General features: G+C 44.6%; 1 protein-coding gene across 1 annotated transcript in view; it reads left to right on the top strand.

Moving 5' to 3' along the window:
• The window catches only part of LOC146796750 (testis-expressed protein 47-like), a 177897-nt gene extending 157308 nt beyond the window's left edge, over positions 1–20589 (top strand). The window contains exon 7 of the mRNA XM_085630233.1: positions 20313–20589. Coding sequence (XP_085486359.1) covers positions 20313–20350 — 38 coding nt within the window. The 3' untranslated portion in view covers positions 20351–20589. The remainder of the gene's footprint in view (positions 1–20312) is intronic.
• Positions 20590–26558: the final 5969 nt, after the last annotated feature.

The raw sequence follows: 26558 nt of genomic DNA on the forward strand, positions 1-26558 counted from the left end.
AACCGGGTTCAACTGGACATGGTATTCTCACGATAGGGGAAACCGGCGTTGGACCTGTTTGCAATGAACAACAATACCAAATGCCGGTTCTACGCCAGCAGATTCCCTCTCCCAGGATCACGGGGGAATGCCCTTTCAATGCGATGATCTGGGATATATGCCTACACCTTTTCCCCCCATCCCATTGATTCCCGAAGTACCCACCAAAATGAAAGCGGGATGCTGTTGTCTACTTCGGATAGCCCACACATAGACCAGGCAGCACTGGTTTTCAGAGCTTCTCCTCCTCTCAGAAGCCAAGTCCATCAGCCTTCTACTGTCGCCAACTCTACTAACGATGAACTGGGGCCAGATATGTCACCCGGAGCTAGCATCTCCTTAATTGCATGTGTGGCTCCTAAGTTCAATGAGTTTCGGGACCTGAACATTACACAGGAATGTAAAAATATATTTGTCAGGTTTCCAGCAAAAAGCACCAACAAGACATACAGATTAAAATGGAGGTGATTCTGTCATTGGTGCCATCAAAACAATTTGCATGCATACCTCTCTACTCCAGAGCAAATCCTACCATACCTACTCTCCCTGGCAAAATCAGGCCTGGTCTACTCATCGGTGAAGGTTCATCTCTCTGCCATATCTCGATACAGACGCTCACCTTTGTTCCACCAAAATCGTAAGCAATTCATGAAAGGCCTCTTCCGAACCTTTCCTCCCGTGAGAGCTCCTCTTTCGGAGGGCCATCTCAATGTAGTTCTATCACAACCAATGAAGCTCTCCATCTATAGGGCAGACATCAAATTTCTAAAGTGCAAGGTTGCTCTTCTCCTCGCTCTAACATCCACCAGGACAGAAAGTGAAATACAGCCATTTACTATCAAGACCCTTTTCTACATTTTGCTAATGACTTTCTGGTCCTCAGAACGAGTCCTAAATTCATCCCCAAGGTTCTGTCACAATTCCACCTAAACAAACCTGTTATTCTCAGAACTTTCTTTCCCAATCCGGCCACTCCAGCAGAACAGACTCTGCATACTCTAGAAATCAAGTAGTGTCTTAAATTCTACCTACAAAGGACTAAGAATATCCGCAGGATTTACCAACTTTTCCTAGCTTATGGGCAAGGTCGTAAAGGCACTATAGTTACTAAGGCGACCATTGCCAGATGGATCACAGCTACAATACAATTTTGCCATGACAAAACAGGCAAACCTTTGGCAAGGAATGTTAGAGCGCATTCCACAAGAGCAGTCTCCATCTCGGCTGCTATGTTTGCAGGCATTCCACTGGAAAAAATCTGCAGAGCTGCAACATGGAAAAGCACCCACACAATCATGCAGCATTACTGCCTGGAATCAGCATAGCGTGGTGATGCAGCTGTAGGACATGCGGTGTTACGCCATTCATTCCAATAAGGTGAGCCTCTTTCACTAGAGGAGTTTATTTATGTTTAAAAATGACCTGTGTTTCAAATTCATGGAGTGTATAGCAGATTCTGCATTGTAGGATCTTAATTGACTATTTAAAAAATTTAACTTATTCAATACTATTAATAGGAATGTTTATTCTGTGTATCTATACATTTTAAATACATATGTTTATACATTAGTATATTCCAAAGAGATATGCATTTGTTTTTATATTTTCATGTGATGTTAATGTTACCCACCATCCGCTAAGGGTACTTACAGTTGCCTTAATACTGCTTGCTATTCTGATTCAAGCAAGTGAATCTATGAAAGATACCCCAAAACTGGATAAGAAATAGGTTACTTACCTGTAACTACAGTTATCCAGTATTGGTATCATTCATCGATTCACATGCAACCCATCCTCCTCCCACGAGAGGCTCCCTTTATACTTCGGTATTACCTATTCACACTTGTACTAGAAAATCTGAGGGATTCAGCCTCTCTTGGGAAGGTTCTAGAGGGTGCGACCTACTGATTGGTTGTATCTAAAGTTTGGTCCTTTTTTTAAAAGGAGGTAGATAGGCTATTAAATTCATGATCTAATGCTATGGAAGTTTTTCATACTACTTTATTTTTAATATCGTGGGACTCCCACTTTGATGACAGTGAATGATTCAAGCATGTGAATCTATGAAATATACCAATACTGGATAACGGCAGTTACAGGTAAGTAACTTATTTATTCACTAACACTCAACAATGTGGCAGTTTTGACATTGAGATATTTGTCACAGCCAGAAAACTAGTGGTCAAGGTCCCTCTGACCATCCAGAGAAAGTGGAAGAATCGACTAATGATGCAGAGCACCCTCAAGAACAGGATATTCTCTTGCACCCATACAAGCAGACTTTAGGTAGTTGCTTGCTGATGCTCCATGTGGTCCAGGTTGTCATCCCAGACCTGGTTTACCAGATATGAGCTGACCTTAGGAAAAGAGAAGGTAAAGCTCGGAAAGACTTTGGTCTCCAACATTTCCAAGACACACTTCTCCAATACCTTGTACACATTTGTCCACAGTTAAAAGATGCACAGCGGACATGGAAATGCACAACAATATTTATTTTCCATGTTCTCTTTATTCAAAGACTCTTCACTTTGGCGACCTGATTACCTTCGGAGTTATTGATGCAGTTGGGTGCCTGAGTAAATATTCCTATTACATCTCCATCCCAATAAGAACTGTTGATGTTTAAAAGCCTGCATTCCCAAACTTCACCTTGATCTTTAGTTCTATTTTGTTGTTCTAGATCCTACCATAGACTTCCTGGCTCCTGCCTCCAGTAAACATAGCAAAAAAAAAGCAATGAAGGAAATACAGTGCTCGAGTCTGATGCATTTTTTCCGTCTCAGGATCTTTCTCCTGATTGTACAGTAAATGGAACTCTTCCTGACATTCATCCTTAGTTTTTCCAGATATGGAAAGCCATCAAGTGTGAAGGAAGATTTGTGAGGTACTTTAACCTCCATCCTTCATGGGGAGATATGTCGGCTCACTCTTCGAATCCATAGAGTGTTTAGCAGATTCAGCATTGTAGGATAGTGATTTACAGTCATAAATGTTAGAATAATTCCCCGCTGCCTGTAGGGTCCCTGGAATACTTTATATAGCTACCTATATCACCTATGGCACTCTGTAGTTATAGTTTGGTCAGTGTTTCCATCTGAAGATTTTTTTTGTTTTGCTAATAACTTTGGCGTTGTTTGTCAAATCGGCATGATACTTTCCAAAAAGAAATTCATCCACCTCGGCTCCTCCAAAGAAAGTTTTGTGCCGATCAGGCAAGTGGGGAGAGCACCCAAAACATTGATTTCCCATGTTAATTCTCATAGGAAAATTTCCAATACAGAAAAAATGGTTGAATAGAGGTACACCAAATTTGGTAAAATGTTAAAACATTGCTCAGAAAGTGTGCCAAATCAGTGCACAGTCATGGCATCAAGGTGTTGACAATTTAAAATGATTTCTACCCTAGTTGGTAGTTTAGGCCATGTTATCTCTTTGTGGCCAATCTAAGTAAATTCCACTTTGGGAAACACTAGATCTTTGTCAATGACGCAGGTTTTGGCATACTCACGAGCCCAAAAGACAAATCAGTGGCCCACAATCCATATGTGAACCATGATGCTGATATCCTAGTGCAACACAGAGAAGTCTTCAGCAGAATGAGAAGTGTTATGGAAGAGTATGTAGTGTGACGAGGAAAAAAAAAAGGCTTTTATAGTCCTAGCTTCGTTATTGGTTACTGCTAGTTAGGTAGGAAAGTAATTTAGGTAGCAAGTAACTGCCATTCTTTTGTGAATTGTGATTGGAAAAGAGGGAGGGCTAAGTTGGAGTTTGCTGCTATTGGTTTGAACTTATAAGCAGAAAAAGAGGACTGCTAAATTTAATATTTGGAGCACTCTGTGGAGCACACTATGCTTGATGAACCTTTGAATTGGAGTTTCTAACATGGTCTTATTTGATTGCCTATGAAACTGATGTACGGTAGTCGGGTTGAGGAGGGTTCAGAGGTGGTTGAATGTCAAACATTCACTGCCGTTTAATAAGTTACTTTATATTCAAATAGAATTAGAGTAGAAATGTAAAGATTTCTGTAACTGGCGAATTTCAGTGGTTTGGGACATTTAAAACGGTATGTTTCAACTGAGGTTTTGACACATCTATAATGTCCCTTTAAACTTTGTTTTTTCAATGGACTGACTGACTCTCTCTCTCTGTCTCTCTCTCATTTAAAAAGGACCAAACTTAAGAAAACAACCAGCTGAAACCACCCTCTAGGACCCTCCTGAAAGGAGCTCCAGTCCCTCAGATTTTCTACTGTATGTCATGCTAGGGAGTCTCCACTGAGCTCTGCTCAGCTTTTTTCCTCATAACTTTGAAATATCCTTGTCTTCAGGTTTTCTCATGGATTCAAGATATTTTAACCTATAATTCCTTTGACTGGGTGAAATCCATTGATTTTTTTCCATGTCAGACACACCTAAAAGAAGGCCTTCTTAGGCCCTGTGGTACCTGCAGAAAGAAAAAGACTGCACATCGTTGACCCCCATAAAGACTGCCTTTATCCTGATCACAAACCAAAGGACTGTAAGGTATGTCGCACCTTTTCGTCAAAGACTTTAAAGGACCGTGAGGGGAGGCTGAGATTATGTCTACAGAGGCTTAAAGACAGGGAGGACCATGTATCTTCTGAGGAGAGCGAAGGTTCCTCAAGATCCTACTCAAAGACGCCTCAAAAAAGACCACTGGAAGTCTCTCCAGGTTACTCCTCGCAGCAACCTCCAAAGAAGACACACAAAAAGTCTTCAGAGGCTACTAAAAAACAAGATATGCCTTCCAGGGCGTCTCCTTCACATCAGAGTTCGATTTCCGTCAAAATATCTTTCCAGAAATCAGCTTCAGATCCTCCTAATCCTCCTGTGAAGGTAAAACATGCTTTTAAGAAGCCTTCCTCAGCCCCGTCGACGGACAGCTCATCGACAGCCGTACCGACGACGACAAGACCTTCACTGACTGTTGTCGTGGTAACTTCATCGACGACAGCCGTCGCCATGGTTTCAGTCTCGTCTACGTCATTTTCATCGTCAACGACGTCTTCATCGACAAGTCAGGGTCCTTTGTTGTCGATGATATAGATATACAGAAAGTCATCGTCGATGAAGATTCCGATGACGAACATCCCGACGACGAAGATGACGACGAGTGCTTCGTCTATGGTGGTGCCTGCGTCGACAAGTCTACCGTCGATGACTCTCTCCTCGGCGATTTCCCCCCTTGCATCGTCGACGGCCCCGACGACGAGAGATAAGTTGTCGACGATGGTGTTGTCATCTATGCCAGTTCCGTCTGGGCCATGTATAGCAATGCCCATCGACGTTGCATCGACGACGGTATGTGTACAGAGGACGACCTCGTCGACGACACCAAAGTCTAGACCAGGAAAACTAGTTTCCCAGTCAAAATTTCAACGAGAGAGACTGCCACTCTCTTTAACTTCTCCTAGTAGGGTTCAAGCCTTATTACAAACTCATCTCTTAGATGACGATGATGATTCGGACGAAGACAGCTTGTTTGGGGCTGCACAAATTCCCTCGGAGTTGAACGGCCAGAAACCGGTCCTAGGAAGCTTGTTTCCGGTCCAGGGAAGACATGGCTTGGCAGTTCGGGCTGGACTGTTCCCATGAGGCACAGGGTCAGACTGATTTGCATATGGCCATGTCTGAACTGGGGTGGCAGAGTGGGCTAAAGAACGGTGGTGGATTAAACCCAGATCAGTTGACTGGGGGTGAGTGCTTGCAATGTTCAACACTCCGTCCATCATTTCCTTTGGTTTTGCTTTGTTCACCATAAGTTGGCAGGGTATGCTCAGACGTGAGTCCCTTGCTCACTTTGCCACTGGATTCAAGCAAGCCTGGCTGAAGACGGCTGAAATGCCAGAAACCGGTCCTAGGAAGCTTGTTTCCGGTCCAGGGAAGGCATGGCTTGGCAGTTCGGCCTGGACTCTTCCCATGAGGCACAGGGTCAGACTGATTTGCATAGGGCCATGTCTGAACTGGGGTGGCAGAGTGGGCTAAAGAACGGTGATGGATCAAACCCAGATCTGTTGACTGGGTGTGAGTGTTTGATTGGTTCTGATGCTCCGTCCATCACCACCCCCTTTTGTACCGCTTTGTTTGCCATAAGTTGGCAGGGTATGCTCAGACGTGAGTCCCTTGCTCACTTTGCCACTGGATTCAAGCAAGCCTGGCTGAAGGCGGCTGAAATGCCAGAAACCGGTCCTAGGAAGCTTGTTTCCGGTCCAGGGAAGGCATGGCTTGGCAGTTCGGGCTGGACTGTTCCCATGAGGCACAGGGTCAGACTGATTTGCATATGGCCATGTCTGAACTGGGGTGGCAGAGTGGGCTAAAGAACGGTGATGGATCAAACCCAGATCTGTTGACTGGGTGTGAGTGTTTGATTGGTTCTGATGCTCCGTCCATCACCACCCCCTTTTGTACCACTTTCTCAGTGGAGTCTACACATAAATCTCTTGGAACTCGTGGAAAGTTCTGGAATCGAGAAGCAAGATGGCGGCTGCGTAGCGGCCGGTGCAGCGAAGCAGTGAGGGCAGGGGAGATGAGACCGATGGGAAATTAATGTGCACGGATTAGGATTTCTAGACGTTTGGAATCTCACCCCCTCCAGTAGGATGCTGTTACTGATAGTGCCCACCTCACATAGCTTTGTTCGTCGGCTCGCCCGGGTAGCGGTGCTCGCGTTCTCAGCTCCTTCGCTCGGATACAGAAGGGCGGAGTCCAGGCGGAGTGGTGCGGATTCGGGGAAAGTGGAGCAGAGCTGAGCCTAGGGCGAGCAGAGCGGACTGTCACTATACTTGGAGGGGTGTCAGGAATCCCCTCCCGCACATGGATTCCCTCCCACGATGCCACTTCCGTGAACCTGGTGCGCTTGGAGGAGAGTGGACTACAACTCCCAGAGTGCCCTCCGGCAACAATTGCCTTATGCAACTCAAGAGTTCTGGTTACATAACACCAAGGGTAACGCCTAGTTTTCATGTTATGCAACTCAAGAGTTCTGGTTGCATAACACCAAGGGGAACGCCTAGTTTTCATGTTATGCAACTCAAGAGTCATGGTTATACAACGCCGAGAGTACTACTTAAGGAGAAGATCACTGGGACTCGGCGTCGGATATTCTGATCTTTGCAGGAGTACCTGGTTGAGGTACACGGACCCGTTGGTGAGTTGAGTGGCGGAAGGAACATTCTAAGGAGCGGAGGAGAGGTGCTGGCGTGTGCTTCCTGCCCGTGTCCTGTCCCGTTCTGAGAGCCGTATTCAACGTCATTGGGCACAAGTCCCGTTGGTAGAGCCGAAGCTCCCAACGGCCTGACAATTTGGAGAAAACGAGGTTGGTGCGAGCCGAAGCTCCCAACCCTCGTTCCTTGGGTAAACACACGCTTATAGCTAAGACGTTATCCAGGAGGTGTTTCCGGGTCTTAGCCATCGACACTCATAGGAGAACTGGGATAGGTAGAGCGGCTGCTCCCATCCATTCTCTGCGCCACCTTGGGTATCATCACTTAAACCCGGATACAAGAGACGCACACTAGGAGGTGTTCCCAGCGTCTTTGTGTTGTGGCAGTGCTCTGGGGGATACTGGTAGAGCGGCTGTTCCCAGGTGGTAGAGAGCCCGGCCGGGTGACTCCCACGTGCCCCCCGTAGATTCCACAACCTTGGAACTACCCTTCACAGCGGTCGAGTGGCATTGTCGGCCACTGCTTAGCACTGTGCCCTCCGTTGGAGCATACCGGGTCCGGTGTGCATGCGGAGGACGGTTAGACGAGCTGTGAATGGGTATCGTACTTTAACTGGTGATTCCAGTACCGGTATTCTTTGTTGTCTGTAGTTGTTTATCTGTTTATTAAATCATCCTTAAACCTCCATTTCTCTGGTCCGTCGTCTGTTTGTCCCAACCCCGAGAAAGCCAGGACGTTACAAGGGGTGACAGCTGAGGGTGCAGCGGCTTGGGTCTTTTAAAACGGCTCGGTGAGAGACGAAAAGGAGAGATGGCCCCGAAAATAGCGGCTGGGCTAAAATCGGCATCCCAAAGGAAGAAAGCATTACGGGAAGACGTCGGGATCGAGACGGAGGGAAATGAGGATTTATCTGCAGGATAATGCCTACAGAGAAATCGAAAAAGAGCCAGCAGAATACGGGAAGGACTCGCCAGGCACCCACCTCAATTGCGGACATCTTCTCCAAAGCCGGTAAGGAGAAGGGGAAGGAGAAGGAGGCGATAAGAGGTGGATGGCAGTATCTCTCCAGTGGCGAGAAGTCAAATAGAGGATCTGAAACCTGGGAGTAATATCGAGGGGTTTTCCTCGTTTAACGTCAATGAACTCTCTGGCCAGACACTCCCCCCTGTATCATGCCAGGTTAAAGATATAATGGTGGCTATCGATCCCGCGCCTCAATCTCAAGCAGGGGTGAAGGAGGTGATAAAGGAGTCGCTCCAGGTTGGAAATGTGCTGTCACCCCAGAATATAATAACTGAGGATGCAGGCGAACCAGTGTTAGGTGTTAATATGACCAATGTAGGGGCACAGTCACAGATTCAATCGGAAGCTCTACTTGATATGGGACTCCCGAGCGCCGAGTTTGATCCAGACTTGGTAGGTCCATCTAGCGAAAAGGAGAAGGATCCTAGTGAGTGCTTTTTTTCAATGTCCGAAGGGGCCGGTTGGTCCGTGGATGACGAATGTAGTTCCAACTCAGAATCAGAGGGAGATTCGGGGAGTAACCCAGAACTAGATCTGCCGGCAACAGCCTTAAGGCCTCATGGGGCGGCAAGGAGGCAGGCCCAGAGTCACATACATCGGGACTTAGCTGCGATCAATCTTCCGTTTTGGCTCTCCAGGGAAGTCCTGGTGTTGATAGTACCCATCTGTCGCTCTTGGAGACAATACACCAAGAGATAATTGTACATAGAGAAGAGACCCGCCAGGATAATCGTGAAGCTCAGGGTGCGATTAGGAAGATGCAGGGCGTGGTTAGGAAACTCTCCAAGGTTTGTGCTAATACTGGAGACAGAGTTTCGAATTTGGAAGAGAGACTTGTAACAACTGAGACCGAGGCAGCCGAAGCTTGTTATAAGGTTAATGCTCACTGCGCTCAGGTGGTCGATTTTCAGTGGAAAATGGAGGAGATGGAGAATAGGCTCCGCCGGAACAACCTGAGGGTACTGGGAATCCCGGAGGGGGCTGAGGGCTCCGATATAAAGGCCTATATCATCAAGCTCTTCGAGCAAGCGTTTCCAGAGCTCTCCAGTTGGAATTGGACTACCGAGATACAGCGGGTCCATCGTACCCCCTTTAAAATCCGTAGGAATGCAAGGGAAGGCAACAAACCAAGAGCTGTATTGGTGTTTTTTGGAAACTTTATTTTGAGACAGTCCATCGCAGAAAAAGCGAGACCAGTTGCCAGGAGATCCAGTGAAGGGGTCTCGTTCTTTGTCCGTCCAGACTATTGCCATACGACTGTAGAGCGAAGGTGGAGACTGAGGGAGATGATCAGGCCCTTTCAGGATAAGAAGATCCAAGCCTTCCTGATAAATCCAGCTCAGCTAAAAATAATTAATGATGGCAGGATTTTATTCTTTGCCTCAGAAATTAAAGCAAAGGAGTATTAGGACTCTTTAGGCAAACAGACTTTAAACTCTTTTACTGGGTGTTTTTTTAATTTTTTTTATTTTTCTTCAGGAGATGGCGTAGTCGAATGCTATGTAGTGTTATTTTCCGGTGCATGTTGTACTTGTCTGATATTGGATCAAGGGTCCTAGTGGTGGTACTGGTTTTTTCTTTAAAGTTTCAAAATGGTTGCCCTCACTGCAAGCTCTGCTAGACCATCACATGCACAGACTAGGTCTGAGCACTTCACAGAGTGGGCCACGTTGGGGTGGTGTGGGGGGGTGAGGAATGAGTGGGAGGGGCTGGGTCAGAGGGCGAGAGGGGGGGTGGGGACGGAGGGGGGGGGGTCAAACTAGGAAATGGGGGAAAAAGATGCAGTTTGGATTATTATGGATGTTTTAATAGTCAGCGTAAGGATTTAGTAATTGACAATCTGTCAAGGATTCAGGCAGATCTAGGTGCTCAAGCAGACCCTCAGGATGGCAAATATTAGAGTGTGCTCAATCAATATTGGCGGGCTGAATGATTGGAGGAAACGCCAAAAATTGGCCCATTTTCTGAAGTACAATAGATTGGACGTCCTCTGTCTGCAAGAAACCCACCTCCCTTTGGCTAAAAGGAACCTCATGTCTGTGAGTGGTTATGAGCTAGTGACTTGTACAATGCAATCTTCGATAAACAGGGGAGTTGCAGTCTTAGTTAGAACATTTTTTGGAGGGGTTAGGCGGATCAAAGTGGACAGTAATGGGAGATGGGTCTTAGTTGAGTTGGAAAAGGGTTTTACGTTGTGTGTAGTTTACGGATCCAATAACGACGATCCTGAGATCTATGATTTTCTTGAAATAGAGTTAGCCACTTGGTTAACCCCCATAATTTTCTGTGGTGACCTGAATATCTCAGCGGATTGGGGTCCTAATGCAGTGTATTCAGGACGGAAGCCAAGAGTTTTTAGGGCTGTTAAGTCTCTTATCAGCTCGCACGGGTTGCTAGACGTATGGGGGGGTTAAGGAGCCTCAAAACTCATGCTTTACATATTTTTCAAACCCTTTTCAGAGATACACCAAATTGGATTATGTTTTTTGTGTCATCCTCAGAAATAAATAGGGTAGTAATAACCAAACTCCCGAAGTTATTATCGGATCATAATCCGCTGGTATTAACTTATGAATTGGATGGGTCAGAAAGGATAAGAACTAGATGGACTTTCGAAAGGAGGCTATTGGTGGATAAAAGGTTTGTAGAACATATTAGGAAATGGGTGGGGGAATTTTTTGCCGCTAATAGATATAGTACGTCACGAAATGGGGTCTGGGAGACGTTTAAGGCAGCCTTAAGAGGCGAATCAATAAGTTGTGCGGCTAGATTGAGAAGAGAGAATAGGAGCGATGTGGAAAGATTAATGAGGGAACTATTAGTCGCAGAGGAGCAACATACCTTAGATATAGCACAAGGTGGGGATAGCATTGAGAGCCAAAGGAAATTGTTGGTAGCTAAAGCGGAATTACCGAAGTTGGTAATGCAGAGGGCGATATGTGAATATCAAACTTCTAGGGTCAAACGATATGAAACTGACGAACAAGCCGGTAGAATGTTGGCACTACAAATTAGGCAGGAAAGAGTAAAAAATATTATTTCCAGGATAGAAGATAACGGGAAAGAGTACACAGAAGCCAAAGAGATCCTACAGGTTTTTAAGAACTTCTATCAAAGCCTTTATACCTAGGAAAATTTAGGCGGTCATCAGGGCGAAGAGTATGTAGACAACGGTCCCCGACTTGACAACATAGCTAGGGAAGAATTGGAGATGGATATTGATGAGAGCGAGATTATTGCAGCCTTGCAGGAATTATCCACGGGTAAGGCCGCGGGCCCAGATGGGATCCCTTTGGAGGTCTATAAATGTATCGAATCCGAGATCACTCCACTTCTAATAGATCTATTTAATGGCATAGTTTGTACAGGGGTGGTCCCGGATTCATGGAGGGAAACAAATATAGTGGTCTTCCATAAGAAGGGTAAACCCAGGGAGAAACCGGGGTCGTACCGCCCCATTTCGCTAATTAATGCGGATACTAAACTCTATTCTAAGATCTGGGCTAAAAGGCTGGGCAGGATCATTGGCGGCCTCGTCTCCCCGTGGCAACATGGGTTTGTACCTGGGCATGGTACCACGGATCATACTAGGAGGGCAATAGCTCTGTTTGATGCCCAGTCCACTGGAGGGGGACGGGATGGCCATGATCCTGCTTGATGCCGAGAAGGCTTTTGACCGAGTGATCTGGAATTATCTTTGGGGGATTCTAGCGGGGAGGGGATTTGGAGAGAAATTTATAAGAGCACTCAGGGCGATGTATGTCAACCCAGTCGCCCGAGTGGTGGTCATGGGTGAGAGCTCTGACAAAATAACTGTAAATGGAGGCACGCGTCAAGGTTGACCTTGCGCCCCAATCCTCTTCTCTCTTTATATTGATCCGTTTATTCGGAAGATATTAGGCTGCCCAACGATCAGTCCTGTGGTATGTAATGGGCACGAAACTAAGATTTTGGCCTATGCCGATGATTTGGCCGTGACTACTATGGATCCGCACCAGGCACTTCTGGTTTTGGTACAAATGGCAAAGGATTTTGGTAGACATTCAGGATACCTATTAAATGAATCTAAAACACAAATAATATGTACTAAAAATATTATCAAAACGGATACTAGATTTGTGGATTCAGCGAGTTATCTAGGGGTTAGAATCAATGCTTCAATAGATAAAATAGTAGCCGAGAACTTCGGCCCCCTGAGCAAATCAATAGAAGCAGATTTGAAAAGAATTGATGCATTACACCTCTCGCTGATAGGGAGGGTCAATGTATTAAAAATGTCGATGTTCCCCAAAATTCTTTATTTGTTCCGTGCCATACCTCTTCTAATCGAAGAAAAAGTAATTAAAAGTCTGGAGTCCATCTTTATAAGGTTTATCTGGCAGTACGGGAGGGTTAGGCGCTCTACCAATCCTAAGTCCCTCTCCAGAGATAGGGGTGGTCTGGCCTTACCAAACCTGAGGTTATATCACTGGTCGTGCCTATTGATGCAAATGTCCATTCTTTTCCAGTCAGAGCCACGTCCTAGTGTAGGAAATAATGATATCCAGACGCCCCCTTCAATCTATGAGCTACTAGTGGGGAGAAAAGCAGTTGGCCTTTTAATGTGTGAAGTTGACCGTAGGTATTATAGGAAGGCTCGTTTTAAGATATTGGGAGGTGTATGGGGGGTTTGGAGGGCTATTTCAAAGTTTTGCAAAATTCTCAAGGTAAATCAATATCTTCATTTATACAATTCCAGTTTATTCACACAGATGGCAGCTGATAGGAATCTTCAGGTATGGAAAGATTTAGGAATTAAGACATTAGGGGACATAATGAGGGGAGATGAGATTTTGGGGTTTGAAGTTCAGCAGCGCAGTGTCGGTATTCCCTCAAAACATTGGCTGTTGTATGTCAAATTAGTATGTTGGCTGAAGGCATTAAGACCAAGGATATCACCGTTAGTTGAATTCCCCATTGTAGACCTGTTGGTCAAAGGGAGTAAGAAGCTAAAAGCTATTTATATTTTACTTATTGGAGAAATTCAAGATGATTTGGAAAAACCAGAATCTGCTCTGGCCATAAAATTGGGAAATCCAGATGTCGACTTGGATCTGGCCCTCCTTCTGAATAAAAAAATATTCCGCTCCACTAATTTGAGGGCGCAGCATTATAAAACTCTGTTTAACCTATACCATACGCCCGCTAAGCAATATGCTTGGGGGGTAAGGGGAGACGATAGCTGCCCCAGATGCAAGGTTGGTCATGCAGATTTGCTCCATATGTTTTTTAATTGTGGGTCTTTGGCAGGAATTCAGAGGGAGGTAGAAAAATTTTGGGAGGGGCTGTTAGGCCAAAAGATCGGTTTATCCCCTACCCTTATGTTATTAGGTACTGATGATAGGCTAAAACTGGGGAAAGCTGAGGAAGCTTTGGTTTTTATTTCCGTTGCAGTACTTCGGATCTTAATCTACGCAGGGTGGAAGGATACCGTAGCTCCCTCATTCCAAAAGTGGCTTTCCAGATTACTGGGTATGCATAATATAGAGATCTCTCTGTATGCACAGAAAAGGAAGAAATTAGGAGATTTTGGGAAACGTATCTGGTCTCCCATCTCGAATTGGAGGGAGACTAGAACTAGAGAGGGGGAGAGAATTTAGCATTCTAAATGTTGTATATAAATTGGACTTCTGGTTCCTCTTCCCAAAGACTTTAACCTCCTGAGGCAGAAGCCGGGAGCACGACCGCTAATCATTTTAAACTTTGAGTGTCACTGTTTATGTTGTGTATTTTAAACTCACCTAACCTCCATTCCTGGCACTGAATCAGGGCTCAAGCTCGCTCCTGACAAGCCCACGCAGCGGATCTTAGCGCTGCCGCGGGATCAGCAACAAGCACCACTGCCGCCATTCCCGGCGAACCCTCAGGCCACGCCCCTTTCGTGAGGCCACGCCCCGCCGATACTATCTAAAGGACTCTGATTGCTAGCGCCAGTTAGAGACTTTAACCTCCTGAGGCGGAAGCCGGGAGCACGACCGCTAATCATTTTAAACTTTGAGTGTCACTGTTTATGTTGTGTATTTTAAACTCACCTAACCTCCATTCCTGGCACTGAATCAGGGCTCAAGCTCGCTCCTGACAAGCCCACGCAGCGGATCTTAGCGCTGCCGCGGGATCAGCAACAAACACCACTGCCGCCATTACCGGCGAACCCTCAGGCCACGTCCCTTTCGTGAGGCCACACCCCCCCTTGCCGTCTTCCATCTCTTATAAAATTATGTGCATCTTCCGGACGCGCAGCGGGCGGGTGCAGCGGGCGCAGCGTCAGCGCGCCGAAGGCGCGCCTAAGGCAAGCCCGTCTGCGCCCGTCCGCGCCAGCTCCGGGCCAGGGACCAGCCATGCTGTCGGTTCCCACCCCGCACAGAGACAGATCTGGACAAGATCACAGCTCATTGATCTAGGTAAGACAATCTGCACCCCCTCCACACAATGCAACCTCTCTTTGTCTAGCCCTCCCCTGTTTAAATGTAACAGCTGCCCTTTCTCCTTCTCCCCTCACACAAATTACTCCCATGACTCATTAGTCAGTCAACCCACTCCCATAAAAACTTATTCCATGGGATTATTGAATTGTCGCTCTTTACCATGCCACGCTAATGACATCTGGCTGCTGTTGTCTTCCATGTCCTGGGACCTTCTGTTCCTGACTGAGACATGGATTAAAGACTCCTCCAACCCAGACATTTCCCTTGCCTTGCCCTCGGGCTATCGCCTTACAGGAATAAGTCGCGAAGGCTCCAAGACGGGAGGCGGAATCGCGGTAATCTCACAGACTCACCTGACGATCACGTCCAGGAAAATCATGAATATAGGGCCCATAGAGGCACTATATTTCTCCGTCTCGGACACTACTACAGCCGTCCTCTCAGGGATCCTGGTCTACAGCCCCCCTAATACCCCACAGTCTGCCATCTCTGAACTATTAGCAGTTAGCGCAGATCTGTCCCTTAAACATCCTCACTTTACGGTATTGGGAGACTTTAACCATCATGTAGATGTAAGCGGCTGCAGTCGTGCCACCCACCTCCTAGACTCCATGCAAAATATGAATCTGACACAAGGGGTTAGGGGTCCTACACATGTTGCGGGACACACCCTTGATCTAATCTTCTCTAACTGCACGAAGCTTAAAATTCTTCCTTCCACACCCCTGACATGTTCTGACCATTTTCTAATTCCGTTCGAGGTGTCGTCACCCCAATCTCTTAAGAAGCAATCTGCCATCAGAGCACAAGGCAGAAAATGGCACAAGATCTCATATGCCGCCTTAGAGCAATCGTACAATAATAGCTTAGACTTACTCCCGGACGATCTCAATGGAGCGGTTCTCGCATTTAATAAAGACCTTATGACCGCCATTGAGAAAGTCGCACCCTTACAGACCCTTACCTCCCGTAGATTAAAACCGTCAGCTCCCTGGTTTACCCTAAAATTATGGGAAAACAGAAGCAGATGTAAAAAACTGGAGCGCCTATGGCGCCGGACCTATGATCCCGCTACCAAATCTCTTTATAGACAGGCCCTTAAAGAGTTTCATAAACTCAAACGTAGCATCATGAGTGTATATTTTGCAGAAACTATCGTTAACGCAAAAAACTCTACAAAGGCCCTCTTTAACATCGTCAAAGAGTTTACCAACCCCACTGCTCTGTCCGCTCCCGTCACCCCCTCCCAAGCTCTTAGCGAAGGCCTATCTGATTTCTTTGCGGAAATAATTGCCAATATTACGGCAACTATCCTTCAGAATCGTACTGAAATCACCTTAGATCCTGACACCACTTGCACTAATTCATTCACTGCTTTTAAACCACTCACCAAGGAGTATGCCCTGAATCTATTTTTAAAATGCAGATCAGGCTCTCCTCTGGATCCAGCCCCGGCTCTGATCCTGAATGAGATAGCCCCGCTAGTTATTAACCCTCTGCTTGAAATCTGGAACTCCTCCCTATATTCAGGTGTTGTCCCCTCCGCATGGAAACACGCGTTGTTAATCCCCATTAAAAAAAAAGCCGGTATCGATCCAACATGTTTGAGCAACTACCGACCGATTTCACTCCTACCCAAGCCAGCCAAAGTGCTCGAGAAGGCGGTACAAGAACGATCTACCTTGAGTCAAATTCGTTGTTCCATGACTCTGTCAGGATTCAGGCCGGACTTCAGCACCGAATCAGCTCTAGTAGAAGTGTCCGAGTCGATACGTGAGTGCACTGATAGAGGAGAGGAGGCCATGTCGGTCCTCCTCGACCTATCCGCTGCATTCGACACCATCTCCCATGAAACACTACTCACACGCTTGCAAGAGGTGGGAGTTGGTGGGATCCCTCTCGCCTGGGTCAATTCATTCCTCACAGAAAGATTCCAACAAGTGATGCTGGGCCCCTTCTTTTCCACCAAGAAACCATTGACATGGGGAGTACCACAGGGATCTGCCCTCAGTCCGCTCCTGTTCAATGTATGCCTGAAGCCTCTGGCAAAAGTGGTGGAATCACGGGGCGTCAGAGTGATCTTCTATGCTGATGACACTCAGCTGGTGTTCTCCATCAAAGATCATTCTGAAAGCTCTTTGCTAAACTTTCGCCACTGCATGGTGGATATCGCCGCATGGATGTCCTCAAACAATTTAAAATTGAATACAGATAAGACGGAAGTCTTATTTTTTAACCAGAAATCCCCCATCCCTTCCAGCCTCTGGTGGCCGGCTAATCTAGACCCTCCCCCTGTACCTGTCCAAGCTGCCCGCAATCTGGGCTTCCATTTTGACACTGCCCTCTCTTGTAAAACCCAAATTGACAAAGTTACAGCGTCTTGTTTTGGAAAGCTCCGTAAGACAGTAGTCCACGCCCTCATCACCTCCCATTTGGACTACGCAAATAGTATGTACGTTGGAGCCCCGGCGTATCTCTTAAATCGACTACAGACAGTACAGAATTCAGCTGCCAGGCTGATCTGTAACGTCCCTTACCGTCATTCCATTACACCCCATCTGATCAAACTCCATTGGCTCCCAGTGAGATTACGTATCCAGTTCAAATCACTGACCCTTGCTTTTAGAGCTCTTAATGGTCGAGGCCCTGCCTACCTTAGACACAGACTGAAGATCTCACAAGCATCCCGAAACCTCAGATCTAACCATCTTCGCTTAATGATCTGCCCCAGTTTTCGTCTAGCGCGAACGGGAGGAAGAGCCTTTGCGGTAGCCACCTCCAGACTGTGGAATCACCTTCCAACAGAACTGAGACTCCTGACTTCCGAGCCTCTGTTTCGGAAAAAACTTAAGACCTGGGTCTTCTCCCTGATCTAGCCCTATCTTTCCTTCTTGTACTCCTCTGAACCTCACGAGATATTGTCTTCAGCGCCGGGACACCTCCGTTGGAGGTAGCTGCGCGCTTTATAAACCTCTAAAATAAAATAAATAAATAAATTATAGTTGGTCTTGAGAAGACAAAGGATGTATGGCTACGGTATTATTTGAACTCTTACGCTGACGTTTTGATGCAACTGTATGTTAATATGTATAAACTGCAAATCAAAAATAAAATAAAAATTAAATAAAAATAAAAAATCTCTTGGAACTAATGATCTACAAACTTTCCTGCCCAAGACACAAAATTCTCTAGTGCTTGTCAGAACAGACAACACTACGACAATGCACTATCTAAACAAACAAGAGGGAACTCAATCTCTCTCCCTCTCCCAGGTATCTCAATGAATTTGGAACTGGGCAGTTCAACACAGAATTTCGTTAAGAACAGAGTACTTTCCAGGGAAGGAAAAAACCATAGCGAATCCACTAAGCAGACTACAGACAACCTGCCACGAGTGGGAGTTGAACCAGAATACTCTCGACATAGTCTTCTCCCAGTGGGGCGAACCGACTATAGACCTGTTTGCCACAAACGGCAATGCCAAATGCCAACGCTTTGCAAGCTGGCAACCCCAACAGGGAACTTTGGGGAATGCTTTTTCAATAGCATGATCCGGCGTATTCGCCTACGCTTTTCCGCCAATTCCTCTCCTTTCCAGGGTGCTAAAAGAGATGAAGGTAGAAACTTGCAAAGTAATACTGAAGCAGCAGCGTGGCCTCGTTGACATTGGTTCACGGAACTCCATCTCCTGTCCTTACGACCACCAATTCCTCTAAAGTAATTTCCCTCTCTTCTCACGATGAACTAGCAAATTCAGGTTTGGCTCATACATCAAAGTTCACTTGGCTGCTATCTCCCATTTTCGGAGATCATCTAAGGGTTATTCCTTGTGGTCAAACAGACTGATAAAACAGTTTCTTAAAGGACTATTCAGAACCTTTCCTTCTGTGAAATCTCCACCTCCAACATGGCAACTCAACATGGTACTTGTTCAACTTATGAGGCATCCATTTGAACCGATACATAGAGCTGACTTAAAGTTTGTTTTGTGGAAAACTGCTCTTCTAGCTCTTGCATCCACAAGAAGATTTAGTGAACTTAAAGCCTTCACCATACAGGAACCCTTTATTCAATTTAAACACGATAGGGTGATCCTTCGCACCAACCCGAAATTAATACCCAAGATGAAAGTCCCATCGGACTTTCATCTTAACGAACCAATAGTTTTAAAATCTTTCTTTCCAAATCCCCAAACAGCAGCTGAACGAACTCTGAATTCTTTGGACTTGAAACGCTGCCTTAAATTTTATCTGGACAAAACTAAATCCTTCCGCAAAACTAATCAACTTTTTGTAGCTTACAGCTTGCCTAGAAAATGTTTTCCCATAACAAAACAGAGCATATCTAGATGGATTTCTAGTGCTATTCTCTTCTGTCACCAGCAAGCTGGTCCTCCCCTACAATCAAGGGTTCGTGCCCATTCTACTAGGGCAGTGTCTACATCTATGGCGTTGTTTGCTGGTGTGTCCCTCTCAGACATTTGTTGAGCAGCCACCTGGAAGACGCCGCATACATTCACTAAGCATTACTGCTTGGATTCCGAATTGATGAAAGATTGATGAAAGATGCGGGCTCTTGAACCTGAAGTTGCAGGCTACTCAGCTTGTGCTTGCTCCAGTGACGGTGCCCTGGTCAATCGAGGAAGCCCGAGTTCGGGATCAACAAGTTATAGGTACTATAACAAATTAACAAATTAACAAGTTATAGGTACTATTAACCTGTTACAAATAAGAAGAAGGGTGAGTTACTTATCTGCCCTTACAGAGTGCTTAAAATTAGCCATCTCTCACATACATAGGTCCTGAAGAAAGCCCCCCGACCCTTCTGGGCGAGCAAAAGGCTGAAACATGTCGACCTATCCGATAAACGTTCTTTATATATGATTATAACTAATAATTTTGCCAAAAAATCCACTTGGTTCATTTGTATTGATTGTATTATTTTAGACTGTAGAACTAGTGTTTTTTTTACTTGTACTTACCCAAGGTCCCCGGTGATATCCGGGATCCCTTGTTAACTGTAATGCAAGCCCACTAGTAGCATTTACTTTGCAGGCCCTGGGTACATGTGTTACCGCTCTACTGGGGACTAAAAAGTAAATTAAATGAGCCTGTTGGGTATAAACCAGTTCCACCATGTTTAGTCGAGAGAGCACAACTATTTTAATACTGGTTAGCAGTGGGAAAGTGCGCAGAGTCCTAAGGCCAGCAAAATAGGAAGGATGAAGGCAAAATGTTTGGGGGGCATGGGGGAGAAACCATCCTAGGGCTGACAGGTCTAAACAATGGAGAACTGGGTCAGACAAAGCAGTTGATTTCCAGACGTCCGGTATCAATGCCTCTGGCACTAGAATTTTTATCGACCACTGTTTCATCCTACTTATTTTCCCTGCATGTGATCTGATGAGACCCACTGCAGAATATTTTGGGATGCAGGGGCTGTAGAAGGTAGCAGTTGGAGTTACCCAAGACTGATCGACCTGGAAATGGCATATCACATTTGGTTACTTCTGACTTCAAAGATTATTTTCATTACTTTTCAATGTGTGTATTCTTCAATTCTATTAATGTCACCTTTATTTACAATTTTGTTTCTTGCAGATGATGTTTGGCCTATTCCTGGTCACATTTACATGTAAGTCCGTTCAGATCTGTTCCTCTTCTGGCAAATCCCATGTTTCAGTTAAAAAAAAGACTACATTGGAAACATCCTTCTGTCTGGATTAAACTTCACATCAGTAGATAAAGTGGATACTGATACGAACTGCACAAGTACTACAAAACCTTTATCATTACATGCACTAATACTTGCTCTTGTTGTGGCCAGCTAGCTTGTGTATTGAGTGCCTCCTCACTGATGTACAAATCTGCAGTGTTCTCAATTATATGCTCCATTATTGCCAAGTTATCAAAGTTAAGGTTATTTTGTCACTGTCCCTCTATGTTGTATTCTGGATAAATTAGATAGTTGATATGGTTACACGAGTCATATCAATAAATTTGTGCATGTGTAATATTATATTTTAAAGATGGATCCTTTCTGGGAATTTTGCATATATGCTGTGCAAAACATACTGTATGCCACCACAGACATCTTTGAAGTAAGATTCTAGGCCAGAGCTATTGTTGTTACGTAAGGCACTGGTTGGGCATACACAGAAATGCTTATCAGAAGGCCTTTCTGTAATGTTTGGAAACCACATATGCAGTGGAACCTGGATGAGAAACTCCCTGTGAAAACTCCCTGGAGGGGAGTGGCTCACACGTGGAACAGGAAGAGTAAAGGAGTAGGGCCTTGGCACTGGTATGACAGGAGTCTTAGCAAGTGAAAAATTGGTCATTTGCAGTGAGTAAGGTACAGCTTTTTGGGGAGCGTAGTAACAATGTATGTAGATCCATAATGCAATTCAAAGAGTCCAAGGAATCAACCTCTCACTTTACTGAACATAGATGCACATTGGCAAAATGTCAGGGGTAGTGGAAATTACATCATGCATCATTTGACTCACCACCACCTCACCTCCAGATACACCACAGGTGTCACTCCTTGTACCAGCCTTAGAAACTCAGGCCCTTATTTATGAAGGGCTTACATGGCCGTTGCATCACTTTTTTGTGACGCGGCGACGGCGTAATCAATGCACCACACTGTGCCCTATTTACTAAGTGACACATCTAGACAGATGTGTCACTTTGTAACGGTCTGTGCTACATTATACCTGCAAACAAATGATGGACGGAATGCTGACAATGCAAACATTCTCCCCCAGTCAAAAGATCTGGGTTAAATCCATCGTTCTTTTGCCCACTACGCCACCCCAGTTTGGACCCAGCCATATGCAAATCAGTCTTGACCCTGTGCCCCATGGGAACAGTCCAGACCGAACTGCCAGGCCAGGTCTTGTTTTTGCATTGGTCACCCCGAGTGGGACGGGTATGCCCAGACGTGGGCCCCGTGCTCTCCATGCCACTGCAATCAAGCTATCCTGGCTGAAGAGGGGTGAAACCCCGAAACAGGTCCTAGAATGCTTGTTTCCAGTCCAGGGAGAACCTGGCTTGGCAGTTCGGGCTGGACTGTTCCCATGAGGCACAGGGTCAAGGCTGATTTGCATATGGCTAGGTTCAAACTGGAATGGCATGGAGAGCAAAAAAAACTATGGATTTAGGCCCAGATCTCTGTACTGGGGTGAATGTATGACATTGTTCTGCATTCTGTCCATCAACTGTTGTTTTTGCATTATACCTGCTTCAGGTATAATGTATGCAGGGTGGGCGTTCCCCCGTCAAAAAAGGCCTCGTAGAAGTGGTGCAGTGAAATTTATTAGATTTCACGGCACCACTTATACAACTTGACTGTGTCAAAATCCTTACGCCTGCTTCAAGCAGGCGTAAGGATTGACACAGGGCTTTTCACATGGGACTGTCACATGAGTTATGACACATTGCTGGAGTTGCGTCAGTTTTTTGACACACTCCAGCAATGCTGCAGTTTTGCACCACCAGATACGTCAGAATTTCTAGGGGATCTGTAAATCCTTGCCCCATGGAGCGCCGTATTGTAAATATGGCGCATCCATGGTGCCTTAAGGATGTCGCTATGAAAAGTGATGCATCGCTGTTTTCACCCAGCGATGCATCGCTTTTCATAAATGAGGCCCTCACTGTCCTCCTATTTGCTAATGAGAGATTGCGGCAAGGAATGTACATTTCAGAATGCAGACAGCACTTTTAGACCCTTGTTTATTTTTAGGTCGAGCCTAGCGCAGCGCGCGTGCGCTGCTCTAGGAGATGACCTTTTGGAATCGGTCTGCACTTTTCTAACACTTGTGCGTGTGGCGGCATCCACCTTGCGGGAGCGAGCAGCGGCGTGCAGGGGCCATCTGTTTCTAATTAGAGTGGCCGCGTTTGTTTACATTTGCCTGTCTCATTTTTCTTGCTGCTCCCACGGGATATTTTTAGTAAAGCTAATCGCTTGCGTGGGACATTTCATATTTAAATGCTACGCGTGTTTGTTTGTAGCTTCTGAAAAATAGATATTTCTAAACACACATTTTTTTCCTACTACCAAGCACCTTTACTGCCCCCGTGGGACCTCTCTAATATTTAGCCTTTAAATAGCACATTTTTCTTGCTGCTCCCACAGGATATTTTTAGTCAAGCTAATTATCGCTTGCGTGAGACATTTCATATTTAAATGCTACGCGTGTTTGTTTGTAGCTTCTGAAAAAGAAATTTCTAAACACTCTTTTTTTACCTTCTACCAAGCACCTTCACTGCCCCCGTGGAACCTCCCTAATATTTAGCCTTTAAATAGCAGTTAAATCTGTTGTTAAAACGAAAAAAAAGATACAACGACCTGTTCCTTGTAGAGAACGTAGAAAATAATTCAGATTCTTCAGAGATTAAAATGTACGCAGCAACTGCTGACTTTAAACATAGGGATTATATTTATGTTTTCACATCTGCTCCATTTTCGGTGACTATTTTAAAAAATAATCCGCTCCTCCCTTGGGACATATATAATGTACAGTCTTTGATTTAAATGCATCTGTGGAACATTTTTAGTATGCAGCCTTTGTTTTCTTAGCACTAAAATCCTTTGCTGCTTCTACTGGATATTTTTAAGGTGCAAGCTTTGTTTTTCTCCGTGTTTCCTAAAATATGATTCACACGACGATTTTAAGTATAGGTTTTGAAATATAATACTTTAAATAATACATATTTTTAGGTTAATGCTCCTACTAAATATTGTTAAATTATTGGATTTATTTTTACCCGTGTTTTACAAATTATAACTTAAGCTGAATTAAGTAATTTATTGAACTACACAGATGCAATTAAGCTTTAAGCTACATTAAGTACTGTTTTCAAAATACACACTTTAAATAACATAACTTTTCTGTTGTGACCAAAACTCTTTAAAACTACATAATTTTGCAAATATTTTACAAAACATGTTTTTTCGGTTTGTAAAAACACAGATAATTTAAAACACATACTTTTACTAATAGCAAACACCGTCCTTGTGTCGAAGAGAAAAATGTATGTAGGCAGCAGCGACTATATTGATACCTAGCAAGAACAGTGCTCTGAATTTATTTTGGATAGGCTCAAAGTATTTATTTGGATTTTAAAGTGCAATTGGAAGACAACACTAACAAATACATCAATACCTTAGTGATCAATACAAATTTTCCTAAAATGAGTTTTGTTTTGCCTAGTACGTTTCCTGAACAGTGCTTACTTCAACATATTTTTTCTCGGGTGGTAGTGTTGTTGTGGTATGCCTATTTCTTACTGTCACAAACAGATTTAAATATTCGCATTTTACTAATTTAACAATACTAAGGGACTCTACTATACATTGTCTTTTAAGTTGAATAGTGTCAGTGACCATTAGCGAACAAACACGTGGCACTGACAAGCAAGCAAAGCATTATTATGACGTAAAAAATAAAGCAATGAATGTCATGCCACCACCTTGCAAGTTTGTTCGTACCTTATGTAGATTAAGCTACAATTTGTAATAATAAGGCAGCGCTAATATTTGCAATGAAAACTGAGCATCAACTATGCGTTTTCTAAATTACAACTACAGTCCATTTGAATGCTTCTGATATCGGGGTTGCCAACCCTGAGTTTTAATAACAGCCCCTCTGCCTTTGGCCTGCTGTGACCTGTTTGGCAAACTGATACGAGCTAACAAGTCTTTTTCACACGGTTCGTTTACCCCATATCTCTCTTCTCTTTTGACACTGCCGCCCCGCCTTCTGTTTAGTTATCTTCCTTTCCAACAAATAAAATTGTTGCTTACCCCTACATTACTGTTTATAACATTATACATTATTGAAGTGGAACTGCCACAAGGCTTCCAAAGGAGGGCTATACTTCAAAAATCTTCCATTAAAAATACAGTAGAAAAAGGAACCTGGGCACTTTTGTATAATAAATTAGAAAAGAAAGATGCTATGAATTTTAGTGCACTTAACTGCTTCTAACCAGTTTCATCCCTACTTAAAAACAACTTGCCTGCAGCAGGTATTAAGGCAGGATTAAAAAAATATAGTTACTGTTTCAAACAACTGTGCCCCCCCCCCCCTCTCCATCCCCCCACCCCTCCTTTTGTGATAATCGCTGGTGGGGACACAGCACGCCTGTGAAAAAATGTATAATAAAATATTACATAGAGAGTAGTTTTATTATTTGTGGTGGTACTATGTTATAGGCTTGCGTTTTTAGTTGCAGCGCACTTGATGTTTTTAAAGCTACCTGCAGAACACCGAAAAACTGGCTCACTAACATGTATTAAAGCCCAGATAGGCACAATTCACTCGTCATAACTGATGATGCTGAATACAGCAAGGCATAGATGAGTTGGCAGGTGTGAGAGAAACAAACAGGACAGTACGCTTTGCTCTGCACTGGTATTTGTTTATTTATCTAATATGCACTATGTTCCCTTTGGTTACAGCGAGTTATCAAGGGTGGATTCTTTCTTAAATAGAGTAGGAACTACATATCCCATTGATGGCCGACGGGTGGTAGGCACTTACCTTGCAAGTTGAAAGAGGCTTTATTTAGATGGTGCAGCAGGTGTAGTGACACTGGGGCCCAAAGCTCTAGGAGCCCCTCTAACCACCAACTATTGCAATATTTTACTACTAAATTAGCAGTCACAAGTGCTCTATAACATACCTTAAACACATTAACAAAGCCAATAGCTCTGGCAAAACACTTATAAGGTCCCAAAGGCGAGACCTATTGGCTATCCCAATGCTTGTCTATTGCTGCTGTTACCTCCATGGTTCCCGAGACCACTGTGGAACTCCTTACGGTCATCTTGAAGCAGGCGGGAATCAAATATCAGAATGAAAACACAAGGAGGCAACAGTTCCTAAAGGGGAGGGAAGGGTTCTCAACAGTCTGATTATCATTGTGAGAGAAAAGGTTTTTGTCTCCAAAAGGTAACCGAGCGTGCATAAAATGGGAGTATGCCTCCTTATAATTATGTGCCCTCACATACTCAAACGAGTGTAAAGCATCATCATAGGGCGGTGCTCCTCGTGGGGGTGGCGCTGCAGTCCCTCACAATCATAATCAGACTGTTGAGAACCCTTCCCTCCCCTTTAGGAACTGTTGCCTCCTTGTGTTTTCATTTACTACTTAGGAGCATAGGCACAGGACCTGCCTTCATTTTTTCTTAACCTGCTCCTCGTCCCTCTTCTTTTGTTAGTGGGGAATCAAATATCACCTGCATGCTGATGACACTCAACTTTGTTATAAGATCAAATCACTCAGTGACATTTGACATCTTAACGCCACACCAATCAGGCTACAATGGTTTTTCTCAAATCACCTAAAGCTAAACCCCATCAAAACAGAAGTAATTCTATTCTCCCCCAAAAGCAACCATCTACCAATCCACAAAGGGCTCAGCGACCTGAACGCATTAAATTGCTCTCACATTCTATCCAACTCCGCAAAGTCCCTTGGCTTTTTTCTGGACAACAACATGCCAATAAAAGTACACATCAAAAATTCAGCAAAAGGAGCGCTGTACACACTAAAAAACATTAAGAAAATTAAACCTTTCATTCCTGCAGAGGATTTCACGATTGAGGTGCAATCTTTGGTCCTTTCCAAACTAGACTATGGTAATGAGATTCTCACTGGGATGACGAAAACTCACCTCGCCCCCCCCATAGATCAGTTCTTAACAAGGCAGCCAGGCTCATTTCAGACGTCAAACAATTTGAACACATCCTGCCCTCAAAAGCCTCAACTAGCTTCCCATCGAAGGAAGATGCACTTACAAGACTGCCTGCATCATCCACAAAGCACTTCACT

This window comes from Triturus cristatus, chromosome 10 (assembly GCF_964204655.1).
Source record: "Triturus cristatus chromosome 10, aTriCri1.1, whole genome shotgun sequence".
NCBI lineage: Eukaryota > Metazoa > Chordata > Amphibia > Caudata > Salamandridae > Triturus > Triturus cristatus.